The sequence below is a fragment of the Gopherus evgoodei genome, chromosome 24 (assembly GCF_007399415.2).
Source record: "Gopherus evgoodei ecotype Sinaloan lineage chromosome 24, rGopEvg1_v1.p, whole genome shotgun sequence".
Taxonomy (NCBI): domain Eukaryota; kingdom Metazoa; phylum Chordata; order Testudines; family Testudinidae; genus Gopherus; species Gopherus evgoodei.
The window spans coordinates 788157-812532 of NC_044345.1; the positions used below are offsets into that span (position 1 = coordinate 788157).

Consider the following 24376-nt stretch of genomic DNA (forward strand, 5'->3'; position numbering starts at 1 on the left):
GCTGGAGAAACTCAATGAGAAGGATCCAGAGAATAAGAAGTGAGTATCTTGCGGTGGTGGGGCCAGGGAAGCAGTGTCATCCTAGCCCCTATGCCCTCCAGCTGCTAGGGAGCTGCCTGGCAGCCCATGGCAGGGTATGGGGTGGCAGTGCCATCCCAGTCTGCCACACTGGGGTCCTGAGTTCGTTATTCAAAGTATGTAGGGTTGAGGTTAGTCTTGGCTGCTCTGTGCCCTGTTGGGGGGTGGGGAATGGCCCAGGGAGGACTAGGACCGTCTCTAACAGAAGTGTCTCCTCTCAGCCTGTGTGTGCAGATGTTTGACTGGTTCGATTACCATGGCCACATGTGCATCTCCTTTGAGCTGCTGGGGCTCAGCACCTTCGATTTTCTGAAGGACAACAACTACTTGCCCTACCCCATCCACCAAGTGCGGCATATGGCCTACCAGGTGTGCCAGGCTGTGAAATGTGAGTGGCAGCCGCTCCCCTTCCTGACAGGATGAGGCGGGAGGATCTTTGGGCCACACCTGTGCCAGCTCTGCATCTGATAGGCCCAGGGCACCCCATCACTAGAAGGGCTCCCTTCTGCAGATTCCAAGGCCAAGCCCTCCCTGCCTACCAAGAGAAGGAAAATGGTGCATTGGGGTGAACCCACCCTCCTTTACCCGTCTCTGTAAGAGCAGTAATCATGTGGGATGGGGACAAAGAGGTGCCACAGATCTGGGTACCCTCTCTTTCTGTGTCCCACAGCTCTGTGTGTGGAGCCCATCAGCTCCAGTTCCCTGCACCCTGGGCTGGAGCAGTGTCTGACAATGTAAACCACATTCACTGACCACTGCCAACTGGTGTCAGTGTCAGCTGGGTTTAATGGACTCTGACTCTGATCATGTTTTCCTCCCCAGTTCTGCATGACAACAAACTCACTCACACGGACCTCAAACCCGAGAACATCCTCTTTGTGAATTCGGATTATGAACTCACTTATAATCTGGAAAAGGTAAAGGGGCTGCCCTCACCTTAAGTGCCTCCTGTGAGGTTTTCTGGCCTCCCCTGGCCCTATAATCAGATAGGAAGGAGTGGGGGGCACCCGTTTTCCTGGTGGGAGCACTAGTGAATTGTGCTGTAGGGAACAATTCTGCAATGTCGGTCTCCTGCCCCCTGGGAGATGGATGGGATGGGACTGATAGGGTTCCTGTGTCTGTTCAGGGCCCAGTTATCACATGAGTTGCCTTCATCTTCTGTAAACAGACAGCAGTGGCCCCACGGTGCTCTGAGAGCTGGTGAGAGCAGCCTTTGCGCTTGTGGGTGGGCAGGAGTGGAAGGACAAGTGCCAGGCCTAATGATGCTCCTCCAAAGCGATCCATTTCTGTGGTGCCCTGCTGTGCAAGGGGCTGAGGCTGCCTGGTGAAACTCCTGTGTAAGTGGTCCCTTCTCTCTCCAAGAAGCGAGATGAGCGGAGCGTGAAGAGCACGGCCATCAGAGTGGTTGATTTTGGCAGTGCAACGTTTGATCATGAGCATCACAGCACCATTGTCTCCACCAGGCACTACCGAGCCCCAGAGGTCCTTCTGGGTATGTACTGCTGGCTCTGCGTGCTGGGCCGCAGGGTGCTGGCCCCTAAGTTCCCAGGGATCACATTGAGTAGGCACCACGGGCTCTGTTCGCTGAGCTATGGGCTGTTTGCCTGCCTGCCATGCCATTTTTCTAGAAATGCCAGCAGATGCACAGCTCAGCGCACTGGCTTCAGTACAGGCTGTGAGCATGCTGAGGGTCAGTCAAGGCAAAAGTTTCCTTGGCAGCAGCTTATAGAAAAGGAGGTTGGCAGATCTTGTGCAGTGACTGCTCTTTCCTCTGGTAATAACCTCTCTGCTTCTTAGAACTCGGCTGGACCCAGCCCTGTGACGTGTGGAGCATCGGCTGCATTGTCTTCGAGTATTATGTGGGCTTCACTCTGTTCCAGGTGAGACTCACGTCTTTGCTCCACAACCACATCAGCTTCAAGCTGATGGAGTCAAATCCTGGCACTCTCCCACTATTGTTTTGGGACATCCACACCTGGGAGTGGGTTCTCCTGATCATTGGTGTCCTCTGGTGCTGCAGTCAGCAGTGCACTGGGCACTGGCTGGCAGCCAGGAACCACACTCATTCTGTGGCTGCAGTAAGAGGCTGAGACATCCTAGCTCCAGTGAGCTGGAGAATCCCCCGAGCTGTGCAGGAGTCCGAGTCTGCTTCATGACATCCCTTATGAGCTGGGCCAATCTGTGTCTCTCCAGACTCATGACAACCGGGAGCATCTGGCCATGATGGAGAGGATCCTGGGTCCGATTCCTTCACGGATGATCCGAAAGACCAGGTGAGAGAGGCTGGCAGGATGCTGCAGGACCTGCCATTTGCTCTCCTTGCCTCATTTCCCTGTGGTAGTTCCTGCTGATGTGGGGCTCGGGCTCGGGCTCAGAGGTTCCTTACTGAATCGGCTCTGTTTACAGTGCTGTTCTGGAGTAGAATGGCCGAGCATGCCTGTGACCCCCGCCCCGTATTGTCTGGGTGGCTGAGTCTCTATGGAGGCAGGGGGTCTCCACTCCAGCTCCTTGCTGTTATGGCCTCATTGCTCAGTCCCTTCTGCTGTAATTAGGCCTGGGCTACACTAGCAGGGGGGTTCAAACTAAGATACACAACTTCAGCTACGCTATTCGCGTAGCTGAAGTCAAAGTATCTTAGTTTGACTTACCTGGTCGTCCTCATAGCAGCAAGTCGACTGCCGTGGCTTCCTTGTCAACTCCGCTTACTCCTGCCGAGGTGGAGTATGGGCGCTGATTTGGGGATCGATTTATCGTGTCCAGACAAGACATAGTATAGACGTACCCTTCTGTGTCACCTCTTACTCTGGCAGGAAGCAGAAATATTTCTACCATGGTCGCCTGGACTGGGACGAGAACACCTCCGCAGGCCGCTATGTCCGGGAGAACTGCAAACCACTGCGGGTAAGGCTCCCAGCTGGGGCACCCCTCCCTTCCCACGGGAACTCTTAATGCCTGCCCCAGCTCTTGAGAATTTGGACTCTGTGTAGCCAGCAGGGCTGTGAATGTAGCCTGCTGGGAGCCACTGAAAGGCTCTGTCCACATGGCTTCTTGATGGAAACCAGAACTGAGTTAGAGATTAAGACAGGAAATGGAAAAGGCAATGATGGGAGCTTAGCCAGAAGGCTGGGAAGGGGGTTGGGGGCTGAGAAGCCCTGGGGGAGGTGCCTGCGAAGGAGAAATGAGAACTGGACAACACGTGCTCATTAGAATGCTCCACAACTTTGGGGCCTTCTAGGTCCCAAGCCCTAACTGGGCTCTTTGCCCCGGAAGCGTGTTGGGAGCTCCCAGCTGTGCTGCAGTGTGGGTGGTGGGCCATGCTGTGTCTCTCTCCCTGACTTCTCCCCCTCATCTTCCCAGAGATACCTGACCTCTGAGGCTGAGGACCACCACCATCTCTTCGACCTCATCGAGAGCATGCTGGAGTATGAGCCATCAAAGCGCATCACTCTGGCTGAGGCACTCAAACACCCATTCTTCGACATGCTGAAAACAGAGCCAAGCACAAAAGTTTGGGACTCTAGCCGAGACATCAGCCGGTGACACTGCTGGTGCCCAGTCTGTCCTCAGATTCTAGCCCCCGTGGAGGCCTATGTGATTTCTATTCGGACACTTGGTGCTTTTTTTATACAAAAAAACCCCAAACAAAACCCCCTGGATCTTTTTATTACTATGTAAAACTGTTGATATGTGAGATATTGTAAATACCCAAATCTATATCTGCCTTTGAACTCCATGGACCCAAGCCCCTGCTGCTGCCATTACTCCTAGGGGAGGGGGCCTCTTACGTCCATGCTGTGAATACCTCTGTTCATGTGTTGCTTTGTCTCCTGTTCTCTCCTCCTGCCCTCCCCAGGGCTCCCGGCTGTCTGTAGCTCATCCATTTCCTTGTAAGTTATGAAGCTGGTGGGGTTGCATGGGAATTATTTTTTTGGATCAATGTCATAGCCCATCCCCGCACCAGAGTTTTATATGAATTTTGTACAGTCTTTGTGAAAATAAATATGAAGTCAATTAAACTTTCTGGCCTTCCTCCCAGTCTGCGTCCAGACTAGTGGGGGCCCATCTTGGCATTTTCCGGTGCCCTGGGATTGAGGCGCTGCTTCCCGCATCCCAGAAGATGGGGTATGTGGTGCATGGGACGTTAGCCTAAATAAGAACTCTAACCCCCAGATCTTTGCTAATTCCCTGGAAATGGAGGTTCAGCTGCTGTCTTATATTGGGTAGTAAATGTACTGTTGGTGGTTCTTTTGGGCCCTGATGTTGTGCATCAGCTGCACTCTGCTTCTGCAGAGGATGGATGGGAGTCCTTTGTCCCAGCAAGAAGATACTTGAGGGGATAGGATCCTTGTATTGGTTTCTGCTCTGCTTGACCCATTTCCAGCTGTAAAACTCATTCCAATCTTGAATGCTTGACTGGTGCCCAAAAACGCACCTGCCAAGGATTGCTCTTGGTGTGAGGGTTGCAGCTGGATCTGAGCTATAAGCCCTGATGCCTCAATCCTGTTTCAAAGTTACTGCTGTGTGACTCTGATTCAATTATAGGTTGGAGACCGGACTGGGGACAGACGGCTCTGCAGTTTTGCAGCCAGAACTCCTTCCTGAGGGTGAGCCATTCCAAGCAGTGAGGCCATCTCCTGTCCGCATTCCTCTGATGGACTTCCTATGCATTGTTCTTTGCTCTTGTGCCTTCTGTAGCTGCCATGTGCTACCTAGTAGACTTGGCACCTCTGCAGAGGTCACTGCAGCAGGGCTCCTGGTCTTCCAGCCTGGCTTGTTGGCTGTAAGAAGATTGGAGACGTCAGTTGCTGTTCCAGGGGACAGCAGAGCATGTGCTGGCTCCTCTGGAAAAGCCTCCTCATTTCAAGATCAGTGTTTTGTGGTTGGAAGGTGCTAAATATGAAATGCCGCCAGCTCTGGTGTGGGGCTGGCAGCCAATTCCTAAGACAAAAAAAAGGAGACTTTAAGCCCAGGTTGCTGTGACAAATCCAGATTTTTAAAGTGTCCCAGGCTCATTAACGTCTGCACCAAGTGAGCCTGAGTGTTTGTTTGAGGTCTTGCCAGAGTGTGTCACTCACCCACAGGATGTATTGGTATTGACTGTATTAGTGATGGCTGTCAGGAAAACTGTCTAGGTGCGGTGTAGCTATCCCTTTGCAGGCGGCCATCCCAACAAGAGCTTTCCTTACCCAAACTCACAGCATAGCCACTTGTTCTGCTGCTGAGCTAGTCTCTCTGTTCCTCTCCGCTCTTTTACCAGCTGCACAGCTCAGTTCAGACAACTCCTTCTGCTATCTCCCACTGGAGCCACAAACATAGTGGAATCTTCATGTTAGTTCTTGGTTAAGTGCTTGGCAGGGAAAGTCTCATAGGGGACTGGGGGGAAAGACAGAACCGATGCATGAGGAGCCCTCATGCAGGATGCTTTGCTAATGCATCATCGGCTATGACAGACTGTGCCCTAGCCTAGCACCCTGTCATCACTCAGAAGGATAAAGGAAAAGCTCAGCTTCACCTGGAGTTGGTGAGAGCTGAGACTTGGGTGAGGGAGGGGGTGACATTGAGTCATCTTCGTGTCCTGATTCCAATTTAAGGAGCTTGGGCTGGGAGCATTAATCTGTCTCCAACAGTGCTGCTCAACCAGCAGCTTATCACATTGCAGTGACACAATGAGCATCCAGGATTGAGCACAGGAAAGCCTGACACCACCGTGCCGGCCATCAGCGTCCAGCTGAGGGCAAGCAGGAGCTGGATCTGAGTGAGTAACCTGTTCCCTGTACCCAGCGAGGTCCGGGAGAGAATCCCTATTTCCAGCCTGACGCCCTGCCCTCAGCCTCCTGGGTAGCAACACAGCCAACCCCCTTTGCAGCTTGAGAGGGATCAGAGTTCTGCCCTGGACATTATGCACTGACCTACCAAGCCCTGTGCTATCAGTCTGGCAACCTGGAGGCTGGGTGGGGACTGGCTGCATTTGGGCCACGCTTTCCTTCTAGCTCCTCTCTCTTGCTCTCCAAGAGGATGGATGGTGATCTGTGGCCATGAGGCAGGTGCAACTGTTGCCCAGGTACTGAATTCCTGGACCTGTGTCTGGCTCGGCATGCTTGCCCTCTGTGCCCCATACAGCCAGCTCCCAGGATGGTGGCAATCCCCTTGGCATATCAGGGCACTCTAGCCACTCCACTTCCTGCTGTGTGTCTTCAGATGATGTCTGAATGGGAAATGTTAGTGGAACTAGCAGCACTGAGGGTCCCTTGTGTCCTGTATCCTGACTTGAGCTGGCCAGGAGGTTCAAAGCCACTGGAATTTCCCTGTCTGTCTGTCTTTGTCATGCCAGGGATTCCTCCCAGGCCAGCTTGGGACTGGGACATCCCTACAAATAGCACCTCGCCATGCCCTACATGGATTCATAGACTCCAAGGATAGAAGGAACCAATGCGATCATCTAGTCAAACCTCCTGCACAGGGCAGAGTAATGCCCTCAAATAATTCCTAGAGCAGATATTTTTAAAAAACACTCAATCTTGATTTAAAAATTCAGGGACAGAGAATCTATCGTGACTCAGTAAACTGTTGCAATGGTTAATTACCCTCACGGACAAACATTTACGCCTTGTTTCCAGTCTGAATTTGTCTAGCTTCTACTTCCAGCCATTAGATTGTGTTAGACCTTTCTCAGCAAGACTGAAGAACCCATAATTAAACATTTGTTCCCCATGTAGATACAGACTGTAATCAAGTTGCCTCTTAACTTTCTCTTTCTTAGGCTTAAAGAGCTCATTCTATTTAGCCTATCACTATGCCATGTTTTCTAATCCTTATTCTTATGCTCTTCTCTGGCCTGGTCTACACTACGCGTTTAAACCGATTTTAGCAGTGTTAAACCGATTTAACGCTGTACCCATCCACACTATGAGGCCCTTTATATCAATATAAAGGGCTCTTTAAATCGGTTTCTGTACTCCTCCCCGATGAGAGCAGTAGCACTAAAATCGGTATTACTATATCGGATTAGGCTTACTGTGGCCGCAAATCGATGGTATTGGCCTCTGGGTGGTATCCCACAGTGCACCACTGTGACCACTCGGGACAGCAATCTGAACTTGGATGCAGTGGCCAGGTAAATAGGAAAAACCCTGCGAAATTTTGATTTTCATTTCCTGTTTGCCCAGTGTGGAGCTCTGATCAGCACGGGTGGCCATGCAGTCCCAAATCCAAAAAGAGCTCCAGCATGGACCGTACGGGAGATACTGGATCTGGTCGCTGTATGGGGAAACAAATCTGTTCTATCAGAGCTCCGTTACAGAAGACGAAATGCCAAAGTGTTTGAAAAAAATCTCCAGGCTACACAGTGCTGCGTGACAAGCGTAACAGGAAGCCAGAGACTCACATGGATGCTCCTGGAGGGGGTACTGAGGACTCCAGCTATCCCACAGTCCCAAGCAGTCTCCGAAAAGTATTTGCATTCTTGGCTGAGCTCCCAATGCCTGTAGGGTCAAACACATTGTCCAGCGTGGTTCAGGGAATAGCTTGTCAATTTAACAACCCCCCCCCCCGCCCCCGTGAAAGAAAAGGGAAAGAAATCGTTTGTTGACTTCTTTCAATGTCACCCTATGTCCTGAATGCTGCTGGTAGACGCGATGCTGCAGCAGTGAAGAGCAGTATCCGCTCCTCTCCCCTGCCCGGTGGCAGACGGTGCAGTAGGACTGGTAACCATCTTTGTTATCGACCCGTGAGTGCTCCTGGCTGGCTTCAGGTGAGGCTGGCTGGGGGTGCCTGGGTGAAAATAGGAATGGTTCTCAGTCATTCCCAGTAGATGGTACAGAACGGCTGGTAACCGTCCTCATCATAGCAACTGGGGGCTGAGCGCCATCAGCCCCCTCCCTTTCCTGTGTAAAGAAAAGATTCTGTACTGCCTGGACTATCATAGCAGCGGGATGCTGGACTCCTCTCCTCCACACCGCTTAATGTCCTGCCTGGACTGTCATAGCACCGGGAGGCTGCCTCCCCCTCATTTTATCTCACTAACAAGTCACTGTTTGTTATTCCTGCATTCTTTATAACTTCATGACACAAATGAGGGGACACTGCCACGGTAGCCCAGGAAGGTTGGGGGAGGAGGGAAGCAACAGGTGGGGTTGTTGCAGAGGCACCCCCCGTGAATGGCATGTAGCTCATCATTTCTGCGGGATCTGACCCGGAGCAGCTGTGCTCTCTGATACACTGGTTCTCTAGCACACTTGCCCCATATTCTAGGCAGGACTGACTCTATTTTTAGAAACCATAAAGGAGGGATTGACTTGGGGAGTCATTCCCAGTTTTGCCTTTGCACCCCCAGCCAATCTCAGCTAGGGGCCCCCATGATAGCAGCAGACAGCACAGAAGGACAGATAACCGTCATCTCATTGCCAATTTACACCGGCAGCAGACAGTACAGAACCACTGGTAACTGTCTCTGCTATCGTGCAAAAGCAAATGAATGCTGCTGTGTAGCGCTGGAGTATCGCCTCTGTCCGCAGCATCCAGTACACATACGGTGACTGTAAAAAAAAAAAAAAAAAAAAAAAAAAGCTGAACGGGCTCCATGGGTGCCGTGCTATAGCGTCTGCCAGGGCAATCCAGGGGAAAAGGTGTGAAATGATTGTCTGCCGTTGCTTTCCCGGAAAGGAATGACTGACGACATTTACCCAGAATCACCCGCGACAATGATTTTTGCCCCACCAGTCACTGGGCTCTCAACCCAGAATTCTAAGGGGCAGGGGAGACTGCGGGAACTATGGGATAGCTACGGAATAGCTACCCACAGTGCAATGCTCCGGAAATTGACGCTAGCCTCGGACCATGGATACCGCCGAATTAATGTGCTTAGTGTGGCCGCGTGCACTCGACTTTATACAATCTGTTTTATAAAACTGGTTTATGTAAAATCGAAACAATCCCGTAGTGCAGACGTACCCTCTGAGCCCTCTCCTATTTATCAACATCCTTCTTGAATCGTGGGCACTAGAACTGGACACATATTCCATTCAGCATTCGCACCAGTGCCAAAAAGAGGTAAAATAATCTCTCTATTCCTACCCAAGAGTCCTCTGTTTATGTATCCCAGGCATGCATTAGGTGTTTTGGCCATGGTGTCACATTAGGCTTTCAACTTCAACTAATTATCCCCCAGAACCTCCATGTTTTTTCAGAGTCACTGCTTAAGAGTTCTCCATCCTGTAAGTATAGCCTAAGTTTACATTTAGCCATATTAAAACACATATTGTTTGCACCCAGTTTACCAAGCAATCCAGATGGCTCTGAATCAGTGTCCTGTCCTCTTCATTATTTACCATGCCCACAATTTTTGTGTCATGTGAAAACTCTGATGATTTTGTGTTTTCTTTCAGGTCATTGATAAAAATGTTAAATAGTGTAGGGCCAAGAACCAATCCCTGCAGGACCCCACTGTAAACACATCCACTTGATGATGATTCTTCGTTTACAGTTACATTTTGAGACCGAACAGGTTTTTTATCCATTTAATGTGTGCCATGTAAATTTTATATCATTCTAGTTCAGGGGTTGGCAACCTTCCAGAAGTGTGTGCCGAGTCTTCATTTATTCACTCTCATTTAAGGATTTGCATGCCAGTAATACATATTCATGTTTTTAGGTCTTTTTCTTTAAGTCTATAATATATAACTAAACTATTGTATGTAAAGTAAATAAGGTTTTTAAAATGTTTAAGAAGCTTCATTTAAAATTAAATTAAAATGCAGAGCCCCCTGGACTGGTGGCCAGCACCCAGGCAGTGTGAGTGCCACTGGAAATCAGCTTGTGTGCCACCTTACCCAGTAAGAACTTAGCCAGTACTCCAGGACTTATTGAAAATCAGCATTAATGGTCTAGTGAGCGCCTCAGCCAGCTCTTTTAAAACTCTGATGTGAGTTATCTGGACTTGCTGATTTAAAAGTATCTAACTTTAGAAGCTTCTGCTTAAAATCCTCCAGACATACTATTGCAATGCAAAGTATGTTATCACCATATGATGAGACTAACATCTGGTTTTCTGCCAAACACAGAACAGAAATATTTATTGAACATTTCTGCCTTTTCTGCATTATTAATAACACTTCCATTTCAGTCTAATAATGGATCAATATCATTGTCAGGATTCTTTTTGTTCTTTATATATTTTGTTAAAAATTCTTATTGTCCTTAACTCTGCCGGCTATACATTTCTCCTTGTGTCCTTTTGTTTCCCTTATCAATTTTCTACAATACCATACTTCTGATTTATATTAGTTACTATCAGTTTTGCCTCTCTTCCATTTGTTATATATATACACACACATTTATACGTGCTTTCACTTTCCCTGTAAACCAGGCTGATTTTTTACCCAGCACTGCTTTCTTCCTCAATTGTTGGATTTTGGCTTCTTGGGCATCTATTATATGCTGTTCTTAAATGATTCCTAATTATCAATCACATTTTCTGACTAAATTCTCTCTTCCAGCTGACTTGGCTTGAAACTGTTTTTAGCGTTGTGAAATCTGCCCTTTTAAAGCACAAAGCATATATATTATAGGTGTGGACTTTATTCTGCTTGCACAGTATAAATGTGACCAAGTCATGATCACTTGTACCTAAGTATCAGAGGGGTAGCCGTGTTAGTCTGAATCTGTAAAAGCAGCAAAGAGTGCATCCGATGAAGTGGGTATTCACCCACGAAAGCTCATGCTCCAATACGTCTGTTAGTCTATAAGATGCCACAGGACTCTTCGTTGCTTTTACTTGTACCTAAGCTACTGTTAATTAATTTGTTCCTCTATTTGTTAGGACAAGGTCTACTAAATAATTCCTCCATGTTGACTGCAACACTTTTTGAGATAGGAAATTATTAATAAATAATTATTGATAAAATTTATACCTTTCAAGCTTGTTTTAATACTGCCAGCATGAGATCTCCAGCATTTTTCACTCAAATTGAAGTCCCCCATGATCATTTTTTTTTCTACACCTCCTAAGTAGGTGCCTAAGGAGATGGCCACCCTGGAATTTGGTGATCTGTAGCTACTACTCAATTTTGTGCTTTATCTGTTAGGACACTGAGCTGTAAACATTCAAGATAATTTTCTTCTGAGTTATCAGTGAATCAGAGACAGGCAGTGCAATTTTTGCCATAGAGTGCCATTCTCTCTCTCTTTTTGCCCACTTGATCCTTCCTAAATAGGTTACAACCATTGATTTTTAACATTCCAGTCACACAAATGCAAATTATAAATGACCAATTCCAATTATTTCATTTGTTACCCTGGCTTCTAGCACTGATGAATAGGCAATTTAAGAATTTCTTCTCCCCATGTCCTTAGGTTCCTTGATTAATGTTGTTCTTAACATCTCAATTTTGTGCCGAGTACTCATATCTTTCCTCTTTTACCCTCCCCTTTTACTATTAGTTTAAACCCCGCTTGAAGTGTCCGCCCAACCTGTCCTTTAGGAGATTAGTCCCCCTTCTGCCAAGGCAAAGGCCATCTAAACTATACATCCACCTCTCCCCAGTGAAGGGGGACCAATGTTTGACAAAACTCCTCCACTCGATGCTACTTACCTAGCCTGCAATTCACTTCCAGAATCTTCTGCTTTCTGTTTTCCTTTGCTCGTGAGACAGGAACGATCTCAGAGAAAATTGCTTGGATGTTGTTGTTCCTTTTCAGCACGGATGACCTGTTCCACTTTCTGAGGTCTGTCTCTGCACCTTGCACAGCACTGACTGCTGCTGTCCTTGCTGCCTCTGCTCCCGCCTCTCTGCTCACCTCTCCAACTCACACCTATGGGATCTGTAGTGAAGTTTGCTTTCAGGGCCCCAGTGAAACAACTGCAGTGCTGCATCTCTGCTGTCTTTCCTGGGGACAAGGACTGCCAGGCATTGGGAGGCTGCATAAACCAATGCAGAACAGAACCAGAGGACCCAGGATAAGAAGTAAGAGCAACTGGCCACCTCACCATGCCCAGCTCAATGAGATGTTCTAGGCCCTGCTTGGATCTGATGGGGTCCTCCCACATATTGAGGGGACCCCTTTAATGACAGACCCGTCTGTATAGTCATCTTCTGTGTGTGATGTTCCTCAGTGAGCACAGAGCATGGCCCACAGCGGGCTGCGTAGGCTGGTCAGTCCATGAGAAGTGCAGTTCTCTGTCGCAAGCTTCCTCCAGCTCAGTGAAACCCATTATACCCACCACCCTGTTCTGATTGGGTGAAGCAGCTTGCTGACATGGTTCTTTCCAACTCAGGAGCAAACGGGACGTGGTCTATGCTCCAGAGAAAGGCTGAGCGTGCAGCCATCAGAACCCACATCAGAGAGAAGTACCAGCTTCCCACGGTAAAGGGGAGCCAATTCAACAGCCTGGGGAAGAGGAGACTTAGCTCCTCAGGGAAGCTTAGGATTAGAGTCTCATAACTTTGCCTCTTGGGCTGCACCCATTGGTCAGGTCCTAGCCCCATAGGCTGCTGGGCAGACCCTGCTCCAGCTCTGGGGCTGTTCACTTGCCCATGGGGTGCAGATAATTGCAAAATACCCTATTTAATTTAGGAAGAGGGAAAAACCTGTTTATACGGTAAGGCTGTGATACTTCCTTAGGATCAAGTGACCTGTGATCCTGGATGGACAGTTGTGTTGGGGCAGGACCCAGCTCATGGTACCAGCTGGGTGGCTCCACGCATGACTCCTCATACTAACATCTTTCTCCTTTTCATTTCCTCTTCAGAACAAGGTGGATAAGAAGCAGCTGGAGGTCATTGGGGGGAAGGTGAAAATGCTGCAGGACCATGTGGCTGTGGTGAGGCCTCAGGGCACCCCTGAATTTGACTCCTGCATCTCTAGCCTCAGTGCTATGGATCTCAGCTCCCTGAAAAAAACAGCAGAGAGCACAATGCAGTCCGTGCGGCTGGGGCTGCGCTGTCCTATCATATGAACAAACCAGCAGCGGGGGCACAGTAGCCCAGTTTCTCTGCTCAGTCCAGACTCTGCTTTGCTCCCTGCCCTGTGTAAGAATTGCTGTTCTCGCCCTCCTGGGGGAACTATAGGTTAGTGGAGTTCAGTTGGGAGTTGGGCTGCTCCTCTGATGCAACATCTGCTTCTGTTCCATTAACCATCTCTCCCTGGGGGTGTGGGAATCCATCCTCCACTTTAACCACAGTATCTTTTTGGAATGAGAAGTGTGGAAGTGGGATCACCCTGGAAGTTGCAGAGTGACCTATACTCTCTTATGCCTCACCTCCTAACCACACCATCTCCTGGTAAAGCCCTGAACCTCTCACTGCTTTGGCTTCTCTGAAAGAAGGATTCAGGAGCTTATGCCAAGCATGGTGAATTATAAGACACAGCACTTGTGTTTGGACACACCTGTGAGCTGGGATTCTTGGCGGGGGGGGGGGTATTCAGGTCACTTGCATGTGGGCCTGAACATTTTGTAGCTCCTCTGTAATTGTGTAAGATTTCAGAGACAGCAGGCCTGGGGGTTGTGGTGGATTTCAGGATGGACGGCAAGTCATGGTGATTAATGAATCTGAGTCCAATGCCCTGGGATGCTCACATAGAATGGCTTGTCGGGGACCACCCATCCTGTGACAGCCAGGAAAGGGCAAAAGGCTTAGGGCCAGTCCTGCCCTCAGTCTGTCAGCCAGAGCGTTTATTCTGATGCCATGTTCCTTGCTCGCCGGCGGGTGTAAGTTTCTCTGGACCGGGAGTTGCTGCTCCTGCACTCTGAATTAAACACACTTGCATCCTCTTTACAAATCAAGTGTCATTTCCTGGCTCCCTCTTCAAACTTGCTCAGCCTACGGCAGGAAGTGGCCTAGCAGCCCTGGCCCAGGCGGCACCAAGTCCTGCGGTGGGGCAGTCCTTCACAGGCCCCCTCCCGTAAGGGAGGCTCTGAGCTGGCCAGGCATTGACTAGGCCTGGGTTCGATGTGCAGGAGACGTAACCAGGTCCGGTGCCTGCAGCTATCCCCGCCCTGCTCAGCGCCGGCCGCGCTAGGGGGGGGGCAGGCAAGGCCTCACTCGCTGAAAGGGAAGGAAGACAAAATAGTACCTGCTGCCTGACCGCCCCTTCTGTTGGGTGTGTCACCCTGGAAACTACAGCTCCCAGCATGCATTGTGGACAAGGACCCAGAGACATTCCCGACAGGCAGCGGGAGTTCAAGGGCTGGAGAAACTCCACATCCCAGCATGCAGCATGGCGGTTCTAGCCCTACGCATGCGCACACGCCGCCGCCGCGTGTGATCATGCCTCATAGACTCTAGGACTGGAAGGGACCTCGAGAGGTCATCGGGTCCAGTCCCCTGCCCTCATGGCAGAACCAAATACTGTCTAGACCATCCCTGATAGACATTTATCTAACCTACTCTTAAATATCTCCAGAGATGGAGATTCCAGAACCACCCTAGGCAATTTATTCCAGTGTTTAACTACCCTGACAGTTAGGAACTTTTTCCTAATGTCCAACCTAAATCTCCCTTGCTGCAGTTTAAGCCCATTGCTTCTTGTTCTATCATTGGAGGCTAAGGTGAACAAGTTTTCTCCCTCCTCCTGATGACACCCTTTTAGATACCTGAAAACTGCTATCATGTCCCCTCTCAGTCTTCTCTTTTCCAAACTAAACAAACCCAGTTCTTTCAGCCTTCCTTCATAGGTCATGTTCTCAAGATCTTTAATCATTCTTGTTGCTCTTCTCTGGACCCTCTCCAATTTCTCCACATCTTTCTTGAAATGCAGTGCCCAGAACTGGACACAATACTCCAGTTGAGGCCTAACCAGCGCAGAGTAAAGCGGAAGAATGACTTCTCGTGTCTTGTTTACAACACACCTGTTAATGCATCACGTTTGCTTTTTTTGCAACAGTATCACACTGTTGACTCATATTAAGCTTGTGGTCTACTATGACCCCTAGATCTCTTTCTGCCATACTCCTTCCTAGACAGTCTCTTCCCATTCTGTATGTGTGAAACTGATTGTTCCTTCCTAGGTGGAGCACTTTGCATTTGTCTTTATTGAACTTCACCCTGTTTAGCTCAGACCATTTCCCCAATTTGTCAAGGCCTCAGGTGCGGAGTTCCCGCCCCCAACGCGGGCAGCGCGGATGACGTAGTGGGGCGGTAGCCAATAAGCGTCGGTCAGGCGAGGGGAGCGGAGGCGGCGGAGTCGGTCGCTGAGGCTGGGGCCTGGCATGGCCCAGAACGGGGCGAACCCCTTCCAGGTGCGCGGCGCGGGGACCCCGGGGCGGCCCTGGAGTGCTGCCCGGCCCCTCAGCGTTCCCCCGGCAGCGCTTCCCGTCCCAATCCACGTCATCGGGCACCGCGGCGGGGCCTGGGGGCAGCTTCCTGACTCCGCGCGGCTCAGCAAACGGACCCGGGGGGGCTGCTCCCCCGGATCCTCGGGGCTCTACGCGCCGGAGAACGGCTCGGGCGGAGCCTGGGCGGTGGGGTCTGGCGGGACGGCTGCTCCCCCGGATCCTCGGGGCCGTACGCGCCGGAGAACGGCTCGGGCGGAGCCTGGGCGGTGGGGTCTGGCGGGACGGCTGCTCCCCCGGATCCTCGGGGCCGTACGCGCCGGAGAACGGCTCGGGCGGAGCCTGGGCGGTGGGGTCTGGCGGGGCGGCTGCTCCCCCGGATCCTCGGGGCCGGACGCGCCGGAGAACGGCTCGGGCGGAGCCTGGGCGGTGGGGTCTGGCGGGGCGGCTGCTCCCCCGGATCCTCGGGGCCGTACGCGCAGGAGAACGGCTCGGACGGAGCCTGGGCGGTGGGGTCTGGCGGGGCGGCTGCTCCCCCGGATCCTCGGGGCCGTACGCGCAGGAGAACGGCTCGGGGGGAGCCGGGCCCGGCTCAGCGAACAAACCTGGGCGGTGGGGTCTGGCGGGGCGGCTGCTCCCCCGGATCCTCGGGGCCGTACGCGCCGGAGAACGGCTCGGGCGGAGCCTGGGCGGTGGGGTCTGGCGGGGCGGCTGCTCCCCCGGATCCTCGGGGCCGGACGCGCCGGAGAACGGCTCGGGGGGAGCCTGGGCGGTGGGGTCTGGCGGGGCGGCTGCTCCCCCGGATCCTCGGGGCCGGACGCGCAGGAGAACGGCTCGTGCAGTTTTCCAGGGAGGGAGGCGAGCTCTTCCCCTAGACTGAGCGGGGGCAAGGGAGCAAGATGGTCCCTGCTGCCCCTTGGGGCTGGGCCGCTGCCTTTGCCTCATGTCCTGGTTCCTGTTGCTCTCCGGTCCTTAGCTGCTTCCCTGTCGCCCCTGCACTGCCATTGCCCTCCACAAGCCAGGGCTGTGCTCCAGCATCCGCGCCGCATGCTGGGTGCCCAGAGCCATGTAGGAGCACTGGAGTTGGCTGTTGGCCTTCCAGGGCTGATGCATTGTCTGCCTGGCTGCCAGCAAAGCCCTTGGGAGCTGGTGGAGGCTTTCTGGGAATTCTGCTTCTGAGACCTGCTGGGAAGTCAGTCTGTTGCTGGGTGCTGTTTTCTCTCTGTGTGCATCTCCGTAAAATACTAGATGAGAGAATTGTACACATCATTCAGCCCTTCTAACTCCCAAACAGGTCCCTTAGTGGGGTCCAGGGAGAACTGCTCTATTGCGGGGTTTGCGCCATTCTGCATGGCGATGCTATCGGACCAGTGCTGCCCATGTTGGCCTGAGCAGTTCTGACTGTGTCCCAGTTCCTGAGCTTCCCCTTGGATTGAGTCAATTTATGAACTGTGCTGGCTGCCAGGGCCCGGGGAGTGCCCTAGGTGAGAGACTGCCCTCTGCATGGGCTGGGGGGGGATGTTGTCCTGAGCATTGGGAGTGGGAGCTGGTGGGTTGCTGCAGGGCCTGGGGTATAGCAGGTGAATGGGAGCACTGTTTGATCTCGGTGACTGCAGGTTCATGCTCCATTTCAGGATCCTGCTGTGATGCAGCACAAGCCCAGCACGGAGTATGCGACTCTGGATGTGTACAACCCCTTCGATAACAGAGGGGTAAGGAAGCTTCTGTGCGCTGAGAGTACTGCATTGGGGAGGAGCCTGCACTGGCCTCAGGGTTCTAGTCCTCTGCATTGGTCTGGCTGTCTGTGGAAATGCTCACTTTCTCCTGGGTTACATCCCAGACACCAGTCTGTGGCCTGTCCCTTTCAGCTGGGGCTTCTTTGGCAACTGGCCAGCTCATGTGGGATTCTTGGGGACAGGGGGCTCCCTGGGCTCTTGTTTTGGTGGGAGGATAGTGTTGGGTTTCTCACACTTGCTGTGTGCTGAGCCCTCCTGCTCCCTACAGCCTCTCATGCTGGGCTGGCTTGCTACATGTGCATGGAGAGGCATCTTGTGTGTGGGTTAACAGCTGATAGCACAGCAGCTGTGATGCCCAGCTGTCAGGCTGGCAGACTTGGTGCCAGCTCATGCCAAGGCCCCTAGCTCTCCTGTGAACACTGACAGATGCACAGCTGGAAACCAGTCTGGCTTGCCTGGGTGTTAGTTTTGTTAAAATCTTAAATTTACAAAATTGTGTTTGTGTTTAGACTTTATGGAATACTTCTAAGTTGCTGTATGTATTAATTTCACTTAGAACATCTGTATCCCATGTTATGAGGTGGTATTAAGTATTTGCATTCTCATCCTCTGTAATTGTGTAAGTCATCAAACAGGAAAGGAGCATTAATGAATGTAAACTGGTGGCTTCCTACAGAAGGTGTTAGGTCCTTCCCTCCAAGAAGGCCCACTGAAATGTAAGAGAACAAATACTTTAATTGCATTCCACACATGAAGAAGAGGCTTGCATGGGAACTCATCCCATCACCCCGAACTCTTGGGGGAAGCACATAAAAATCCCTAACAAGAAACTCTCTCACTGTGCTGCTTGGGCTTTGAGAGGGCAAGATTTCTAAGTATAAGCAAGGAATTCCCAGATACTTAGCCTGGGTTGACCCTAAAGAACACACTACTTGCATATTACAGTAGCTTCTACCACCTCTTGGAACCTAAGACCCTAACTCATTTGTGTGTATGTTTACCTGCTTTAACCCTGTAAATAACTCTCATTTCTAACTAATCTTTAGTTTAGTTATAGGACTGGCTACAAGTGTCTTTAGTGTGAGATCTAAAGTGCAATTGAACTGGGATAAGTGACTGGTCCTTCGGGGCTGGGAGTAACCTGAATATTGTTGTGATTTTTGGTGTAAGGGACCATCTGTCAGAAAGGCAAGCTTGCCTAGGCGGCAAGATAGAGGGAGTGGAGTCCCCAAAGGGACTGTCTATGACTCCATGGTCAGGCTCTTACAGTGCCTGGGGAGTTGACACTTGGCTGGTGAAATCTAAGTGTAGACCTGACACCCAGTTTGGGTTCAGTGCCCTGCTTCTTAACAATTTGCCATGAGGTTGGTGCTCATTGCCCACTCCAGGAAGCTTGACACCGGCTCTGGACATTTGAATGTCAGCAGCTCCCATCCTACACACTCTGGGCCTGTTCTGTCTCTTTCCCTGCTCCTTGCCCGTTGCCTCCTAGATATAAGCAGAAGACTGTGAGCAGTGTCCATGTCTAATTATTCTCTTATGTCTCCAATAGCCACCCCCTCCCTACCAGCCCCAGCCAGGGGCTCAGCCGACTCCACCGGTCACCAAAGTTCCCCAGCCGCCAGCCTCTGCCATGCAGCCCCCCAAGAAGCCCAGCCCCCCAGAGTCCAAAAACTACGGCTCCTATGGAACTCAGGTGATGGGTGCAGGGCAGGGAAGCCAGCATGCTGGCAATAGGGTTGGTTGACTCCTGTGCTTTCAGTTGGGGCTGGTGGAATTGAGTCACAGTTTGGAGAGGGGTTGGGAGCAGCTGGTTCTGGGGCCCGGTAGCTGAGTTGTCGCCCCTTCTCTCTCTGTTAGGAATTGACAGCAGCCGCCGCCACAGCTGAGCTGCTGAAGCGTCAGGAGGAGCTGAACCGGAAGGCAGAGGAGCTGGACAGGCGGGAGCGGGAGCTGCAGAACGCAGCTTTGGGCAATGCTGCAAGTAAGTGCTAGAGCCAGGGGAAGGTCAGCAGCCCAGACACCCTGGCCCGGTGCAGCGCGCATGCATACACGCACGTAGCCTTCCCCTCCTCCTGGGAACTGCTCTGGTTGCACTCTGGCTTCATCCTTTCTGCTTTGCTTCACAGTCAGACAAAACAACTGGCCTCCGTTGCCCTCCTTCTGCCCCATGAAGCCCTGCTTCTACCAGGACATCGCTGTGGAGATCCCCATGGAGTTCCAGAAAACAGTCTCCTCCATGTACTATCTCTGGATGGGTGAGCATCTGGAGAAGGGCACCAAGGTGCAGATCCCCAAGTATGTGGGGGGCAGAGGAGAGGGTTTGGAGGGGTGTGAATATCCCTGTACGTTGTTGGGGGTCGGGGGAAGGCACAGACTTTGCAATGTTCAGGGGGATGGGGCCTGGGACTGAATACCCTGCATATGGGAGTTGGCTGGGAGGTGCACTCCCTTGCCCCCTCGAGCAGCAGGATTCCTGACTCCCAGTGCTGGGACCAAAGGGGGTGGATCTTGCTGTTGGGGAGGGGTGTGTGTGTGTGTGAGAGACACACGGAGGGTTAGGGCTCTGCTGCCCCAGGGGTTTCCTAACCTGCTGTTTCTCTTAGCCAGCACCGTGACTCTCTTCCTGAACTTCTTGGCCTCCCTGGCCTGGTTCAGCGTGGAGATCGCAACTGGTTCGCACTTTGGTCTCTCTATCCTCTGGGTTCTCCTCTTCACACCCTGCTCCTTCCTGTGTTGGTACAGGCCAATGTACAAAGCCTTCCGGTACGTCCCTGCTGGGAGTTTTGAGGCTGGCAAATCAATAGAGCCTCTGATTCTTGAGCAGCTCCATTCATTTACCAGGGCACCAGAGATGTCCTGTAGCTGCAGTGGGTCTGCCTGGCTGTCACCACTGGTGACACCTCAGATCTTCCGTGGCTTCTGGGCTGTGGACCTTGCAGCCAAACTCCTACGGGAGAAAGGGATAATGATCGGAGTGTACCAGATCTCCATGCTTCCCTAGTAGCACTGGCCCCTGCCCGGGAGGGGTGGGGCCCTGTATCATGTCTGCCTTAGGGAATTAGGGAGGAGCCTTCCCACCCACCCCACAAGAGAGTGAAGTGCCCAAGTTGTGGGTGACTGAATTGTGTGCTTCCTGGGGGGTAAAGGAACAGGCCTGGCTGTGCCTCCTGGACCTGGCTGTTGCTTCTCAGGCCTGTGTTCACTGGCCCTGCTGGAGGGGGGAGGGAGAGTCTCCTCTGGGAGCAGAGATGCTCTAACTAATCCAGCCTCTCTCTCTCTCTCTCCCCCGCCTCTCAGGAGCGACAGCTCGTTCAACTTCTTTGTGTTCTTTTTCATCTTCTTCGTCCAGGATGTTCTGTATGTGCTGCAGGCCATCGGCATCCCAGGCTCGGGATTCAGGTAGGGGCCATCCTAGGCTCAGGGGAGCTGGCTCTCCTTTCTCTGGCCTGGCCCTGTGTTGCTTATGCAGAGACCCAGCTGTGCCAGCTGGTCCATGCCAGCAGGACTTGGTGCTGGGCAAGGTTGCTGGGTGCTCCTGTCATGATGGGGAGGGGGCTGGGAGTCTGTGTGCATGGGCAGCCCTCTCTCTCTCTCTCATTGCAGTGGCTGGATAGCAAGTCTGACTGTGCTGAGGAAAAATCAGGCTGCTGCTGTGATCATGATCTTGGTGGCTGTGTTCTTCACGGTGGTGGCCGTGTTGGGGATCATCATGCTGAAGAGGGTGAGTACTGAGTGGGGCCTTGGCCCTTCTGGCAGGATCCCCGCCAGTGCTTTCCTGTCCCTGTGGTGCAGAGAACTTGCTTTGAGCACATGCTGGAGCCCTGTGGGTCCTGCTGGGCTCTGCAGGGCTTGGCTGAGCCTGCCCAGATTCTGGGGTATCGCCCTCTAACTAGGGTGCCCCCTCTCCTCTGCTGTGGCCTGCTCAGAGTCTATAGTAGTGCTGGGGTCCCAGTTTGGGTGCTGGGCCCAAGTACAGTGCCCCTTGACCGTGGGTTTCTCTTCTAGATCCACTCCCTGTACCGCCGGACGGGTGCCAGCTTCCAGAAGGCACAGGAAGAGTTTGCTGCAGGCGTCTTCTCAAACCAGGCGGTGCACACGGCAGCAGTCAATGCTGCGACGGGGGCAGCGGGCAGTGCCTTCCGGGCGCAGTAGGGGCAGGCCAAGCCCAAGGCCCCATCACTCTCACATGGGCTATTTTTAAAGAAAAGGAAACCAAGTTGCACTTTCATTGGGTCCCTTTGTGTCTGCCTCGGCCAATCACAGGCTGCCTCATCCCAGCTTGGAAGCAGGGATGCCCCGATACTCTGCTGCTCTAACCACCTCCCTCATGGATGGAGGCTGCTTGTGTTTGTGCCACCCCTGTGGACAGAGGCTGTGGGGAAAGCAGCTCAGGAAGGGGCTCTTGCCATTTCAGTTCCCACATGTACAATTCCCACCCCACCCAAGCAGTTGGTGTTGGACATGTTGCATTTCCTGTTTCTTCCCGGCCCCTGCTGCACTGTGGGCCTGAAATCCCCAGACCCCTCCCAGCCCATGGAATTGCTTCCTGCTTAACCCAGAGAGCCTGCTGCTCCTGTGCAGAGGGGGAGACTTGTATCCTAATCTCAGCCTCCCCTCTGTCCATTAAGGGAGTAAGGCCGTGAGGGTGGAGCTGGCTCTGGGCTAGGCATAGGTGAAGGTTTCTCACTGTACTGTCTTTGGAGTGGGAACTCATCTGTCAAAGATGCTCTTCCTGCAGCGGCTGTGACCTCCCAGTGGGGGTGACTTGCTGGTTGGCTGTTGGCCCAGTGTGATACTGAGGTGAGAATGGGGAGCAGCTTTGGGGCTGCCACCTAGCACATATGTGCAGTGAAGGGTAACTTAGGCCCAGGTTATTAGCACCAATGTCCCCTGCCCTGCAGCTGCCCACCTAGTGCTGTGGCTACAGCCTTTGGCCAGCATGTGCCTCAGGGCCCTATGATGAACTCCTTCCTCACGTGATTAACAGGCAAGAGGCCTGAGCTGCTGCTCTGGGTGTTGGGGCTCCCTGTACCTCTGTGGTGCCTGCCCCATGGTACCAGGAGGCTGAGTCAAGCCTGAGGCTCTAGGTTTACTCTGTCATTGAGGAAGTTGCAGAGCAGGCACCATAGCCCTGGCTTCCCTGGCCCCTCTTGTGGGGGAGATGCTATGGACCTTGCATAGCCTGGCTTGGCTGATGTAGCATGATTGATCTTTGTATGATTCTTCAGTGCCCCTGGGCATCAGCTGGAGGAGATCCTGCTCCTAGCTTTCATCTGCATCCTTTCCCCAGGGATCCCCACATCTCTGCTCCATAGTGCCCAGTGTCCTACTCTACTGGCACTGTGTTCTCTCCTAGTGCCGCCTGCCTCCCTACCTCCTCCCCCAATGCTGCAGGGGTCAACAATGTATAGGGTCATTCCTGCCCTGGCTGGTAGCACTCATCACAGGCTGTCCTGAGGAAGCCAAACAATGGAGAGGGAGGTGGGGGCAGATGCCACAGCATGTTGGCTTGTGGGTGGAGCACAGCTCTCCATTCCCACCCTGGGGGCTGAGTTTGGTTGGCTTGAAACAGCTCTAATGTTCTGGCAACTCCCTAGTGCCCTCTCTCCAGGCTCCACTGCTAGCTAAAAGCCACTTAACTGCTGTAAAAGCAGCAAAGAATCCTGTGGCACCTTATAGACTAGTGCCACAGGATTCTTTGCTGCTTTTACAGATCCAGACTAACATAGCTACCCCTCTGATACTTAACTGCTGTAGTGGTAGCCACCCCCTCTCCTATGCTGCCAGTGTGTTGGGGCAGCAAGCAAGACTCTTCCTGGCTCCAGGGCAGAGGCAGTGGCCCCTTTCCCTAGAGTGGGGGCTGGGTGCAGAATAGGTTGCACTGTTGATTTGAGTTCTTGCCTTTGCTGGGGGTGGCCAGCACAGCAGAAGCAGTGAACTTTATCTGCAGCTAGGGACACTTAGGAAAACATTTTTAGTGTCTAATCAAACTGGAAGGGTGGTTGAGTTCTGGACTATGCTCCCAAGGGAGGTGGGGGAATCCCTGTCACTGGAGGTTTTTAAGAACAGGTTGGACAAAATACCTGTGGGGGATCTAGGTTTACGTGACCCTGCCTCAGGGGCTGAGGGAGATGGATGGGACTTGCCCACAAGTGCTGCCTTCCAGCACTACATTTGTGTATCCCTGCAGTGCAGCAGCCTGGCCTCAGCACTCCCTGATTTCCCTGGAGTTGTAACTCAGCTGCTGGCAGCTGTAAGAAGGGCAGGGATGTTTCCCCTTTTGCCTCCTTTCTGTCTCTGGAGGGGTGGGGCTGGGTGCTTAGGGACCTGTGCTGTCAGGGGATGCAAGAGGCAGAGGGTGACAGCTGGCATGGAGACTTTCCACACTACAGGTCACAATTCACCTGCCCCAGAGCTGTGGTGGATTTTTTTTTCCTGTGCCAAATGCAAAAAAGTCAGCTTTGATTTTATTTAAAATAATAAAGTTTAACTCCTTGTTCTCTAGGGCTTTCTGTGTTGGATTCATGTCCATCATCCTCTGCTGGGAACAGGGCATCAGCTAGCTGGGGAGTCACAAGTTTCTGTGAGCTGCCCTTGGTGGAGCTGAGTATCCCCTGGGCTGAGGGTGGGGAAGGGGGGGTGGTGGAACCTGCAGGGTGTAATGGGTGGTGAGGGGTGCTCTGGAAGTTCCACCCTGGGAGGCAGGAGCCACTGGGAAGGGGGACCCTATCTCCCCTTCGTTGGCAGCCTTCAGCCCATCTCCTTCTGCTGCTCTTTTCCTGGGAGGAAGACCTATCTTGTGTTATCCTCGCTGGGGCAGAGCACCTGCAGGCTTGGGGGTTGTGCATTGTCTGAACAGTCTCCCTGGCCATTGTGCCCCTAAGTGCTGGGTGTATTGCTCAGCGGGGTAGGAGCTGGGCTGCAGTTGTGGTAGGAAAGAATTTCCATTAGGCGGGGAGGCCCAGGGGAGCTGCTGGGGTTCTGGCTGCAAGCAGAGAGGGGAGTGTTTAATGGCAGCACTGCTCTCACAGCTCATTCCTTTCCCTGTTGACTCAGCCGTCTGAAATGCCCCCAAGAGCCAAGCTGCAGCGGTTCTTCCACTTGTGGGGCAGTTCCAGCTGTGTGTGTGGGCGTGGGGAAGCGGAGTTTCAGTGGGCACGGCTGGAGGGGGCTCCCCCTCCCAGCCCGGAAGAAGTACTGGGCACAGCTGGAGCAGGCCCCCCCGCCCCCGAAAGCCTGGCCGCGTTCTCATTGGCCAGCGCAGCCTGATGCTCATGTGGTCGCTCTCTTG

The 24376-nt window shown here is 52.4% G+C and overlaps 1 protein-coding gene across 1 annotated transcript; it reads left to right on the forward strand.

The window, feature by feature from the left end:
* LOC115639306 (secretory carrier-associated membrane protein 3-like) lies at positions 1–23592 on the forward strand. The gene is made up of 15 exons (XM_030541882.1): positions 1–39; positions 300–466; positions 901–995; positions 1441–1570; positions 1876–1958; positions 2272–2351; positions 2889–2979; positions 16981–17058; positions 18635–18785; positions 18953–19066; positions 19212–19340; positions 19689–19848; positions 20383–20484; positions 20689–20806; positions 21091–23592. The coding sequence occupies exons 2-15, from the start codon at positions 313–315 to the stop codon at positions 21235–21237; spliced, it is 1632 nt and encodes a 543-aa protein (XP_030397742.1). The 5' UTR covers positions 1–39; positions 300–312; the 3' UTR covers positions 21238–23592.
* The last annotated feature ends 784 nt before the right edge of the window (positions 23593–24376 follow it).

What these genes read in the sequence shown, in the direction of transcription:
- LOC115639306 (XM_030541882.1), top strand. Translation starts at nt 313, where the DNA reads ATGTTTGACTGGTTCGATTACCATGGCCACATGTGCATCTCCTTTGAG. An exon ending in CGGATGATCCGAAAGACCAG is followed by an intron (nt 2,352 to 2,888) that starts GTGAGAGAGGCT and finishes TTACTCTGGCAG; the next exon opens with GAAGCAGAAATATTTCTACC. An exon ending in AGAACTGCAAACCACTGCGG is followed by an intron (nt 2,980 to 16,980) that starts GTAAGGCTCCCA and finishes GCTCCATTTCAG; the next exon opens with GATCCTGCTGTGATGCAGCA.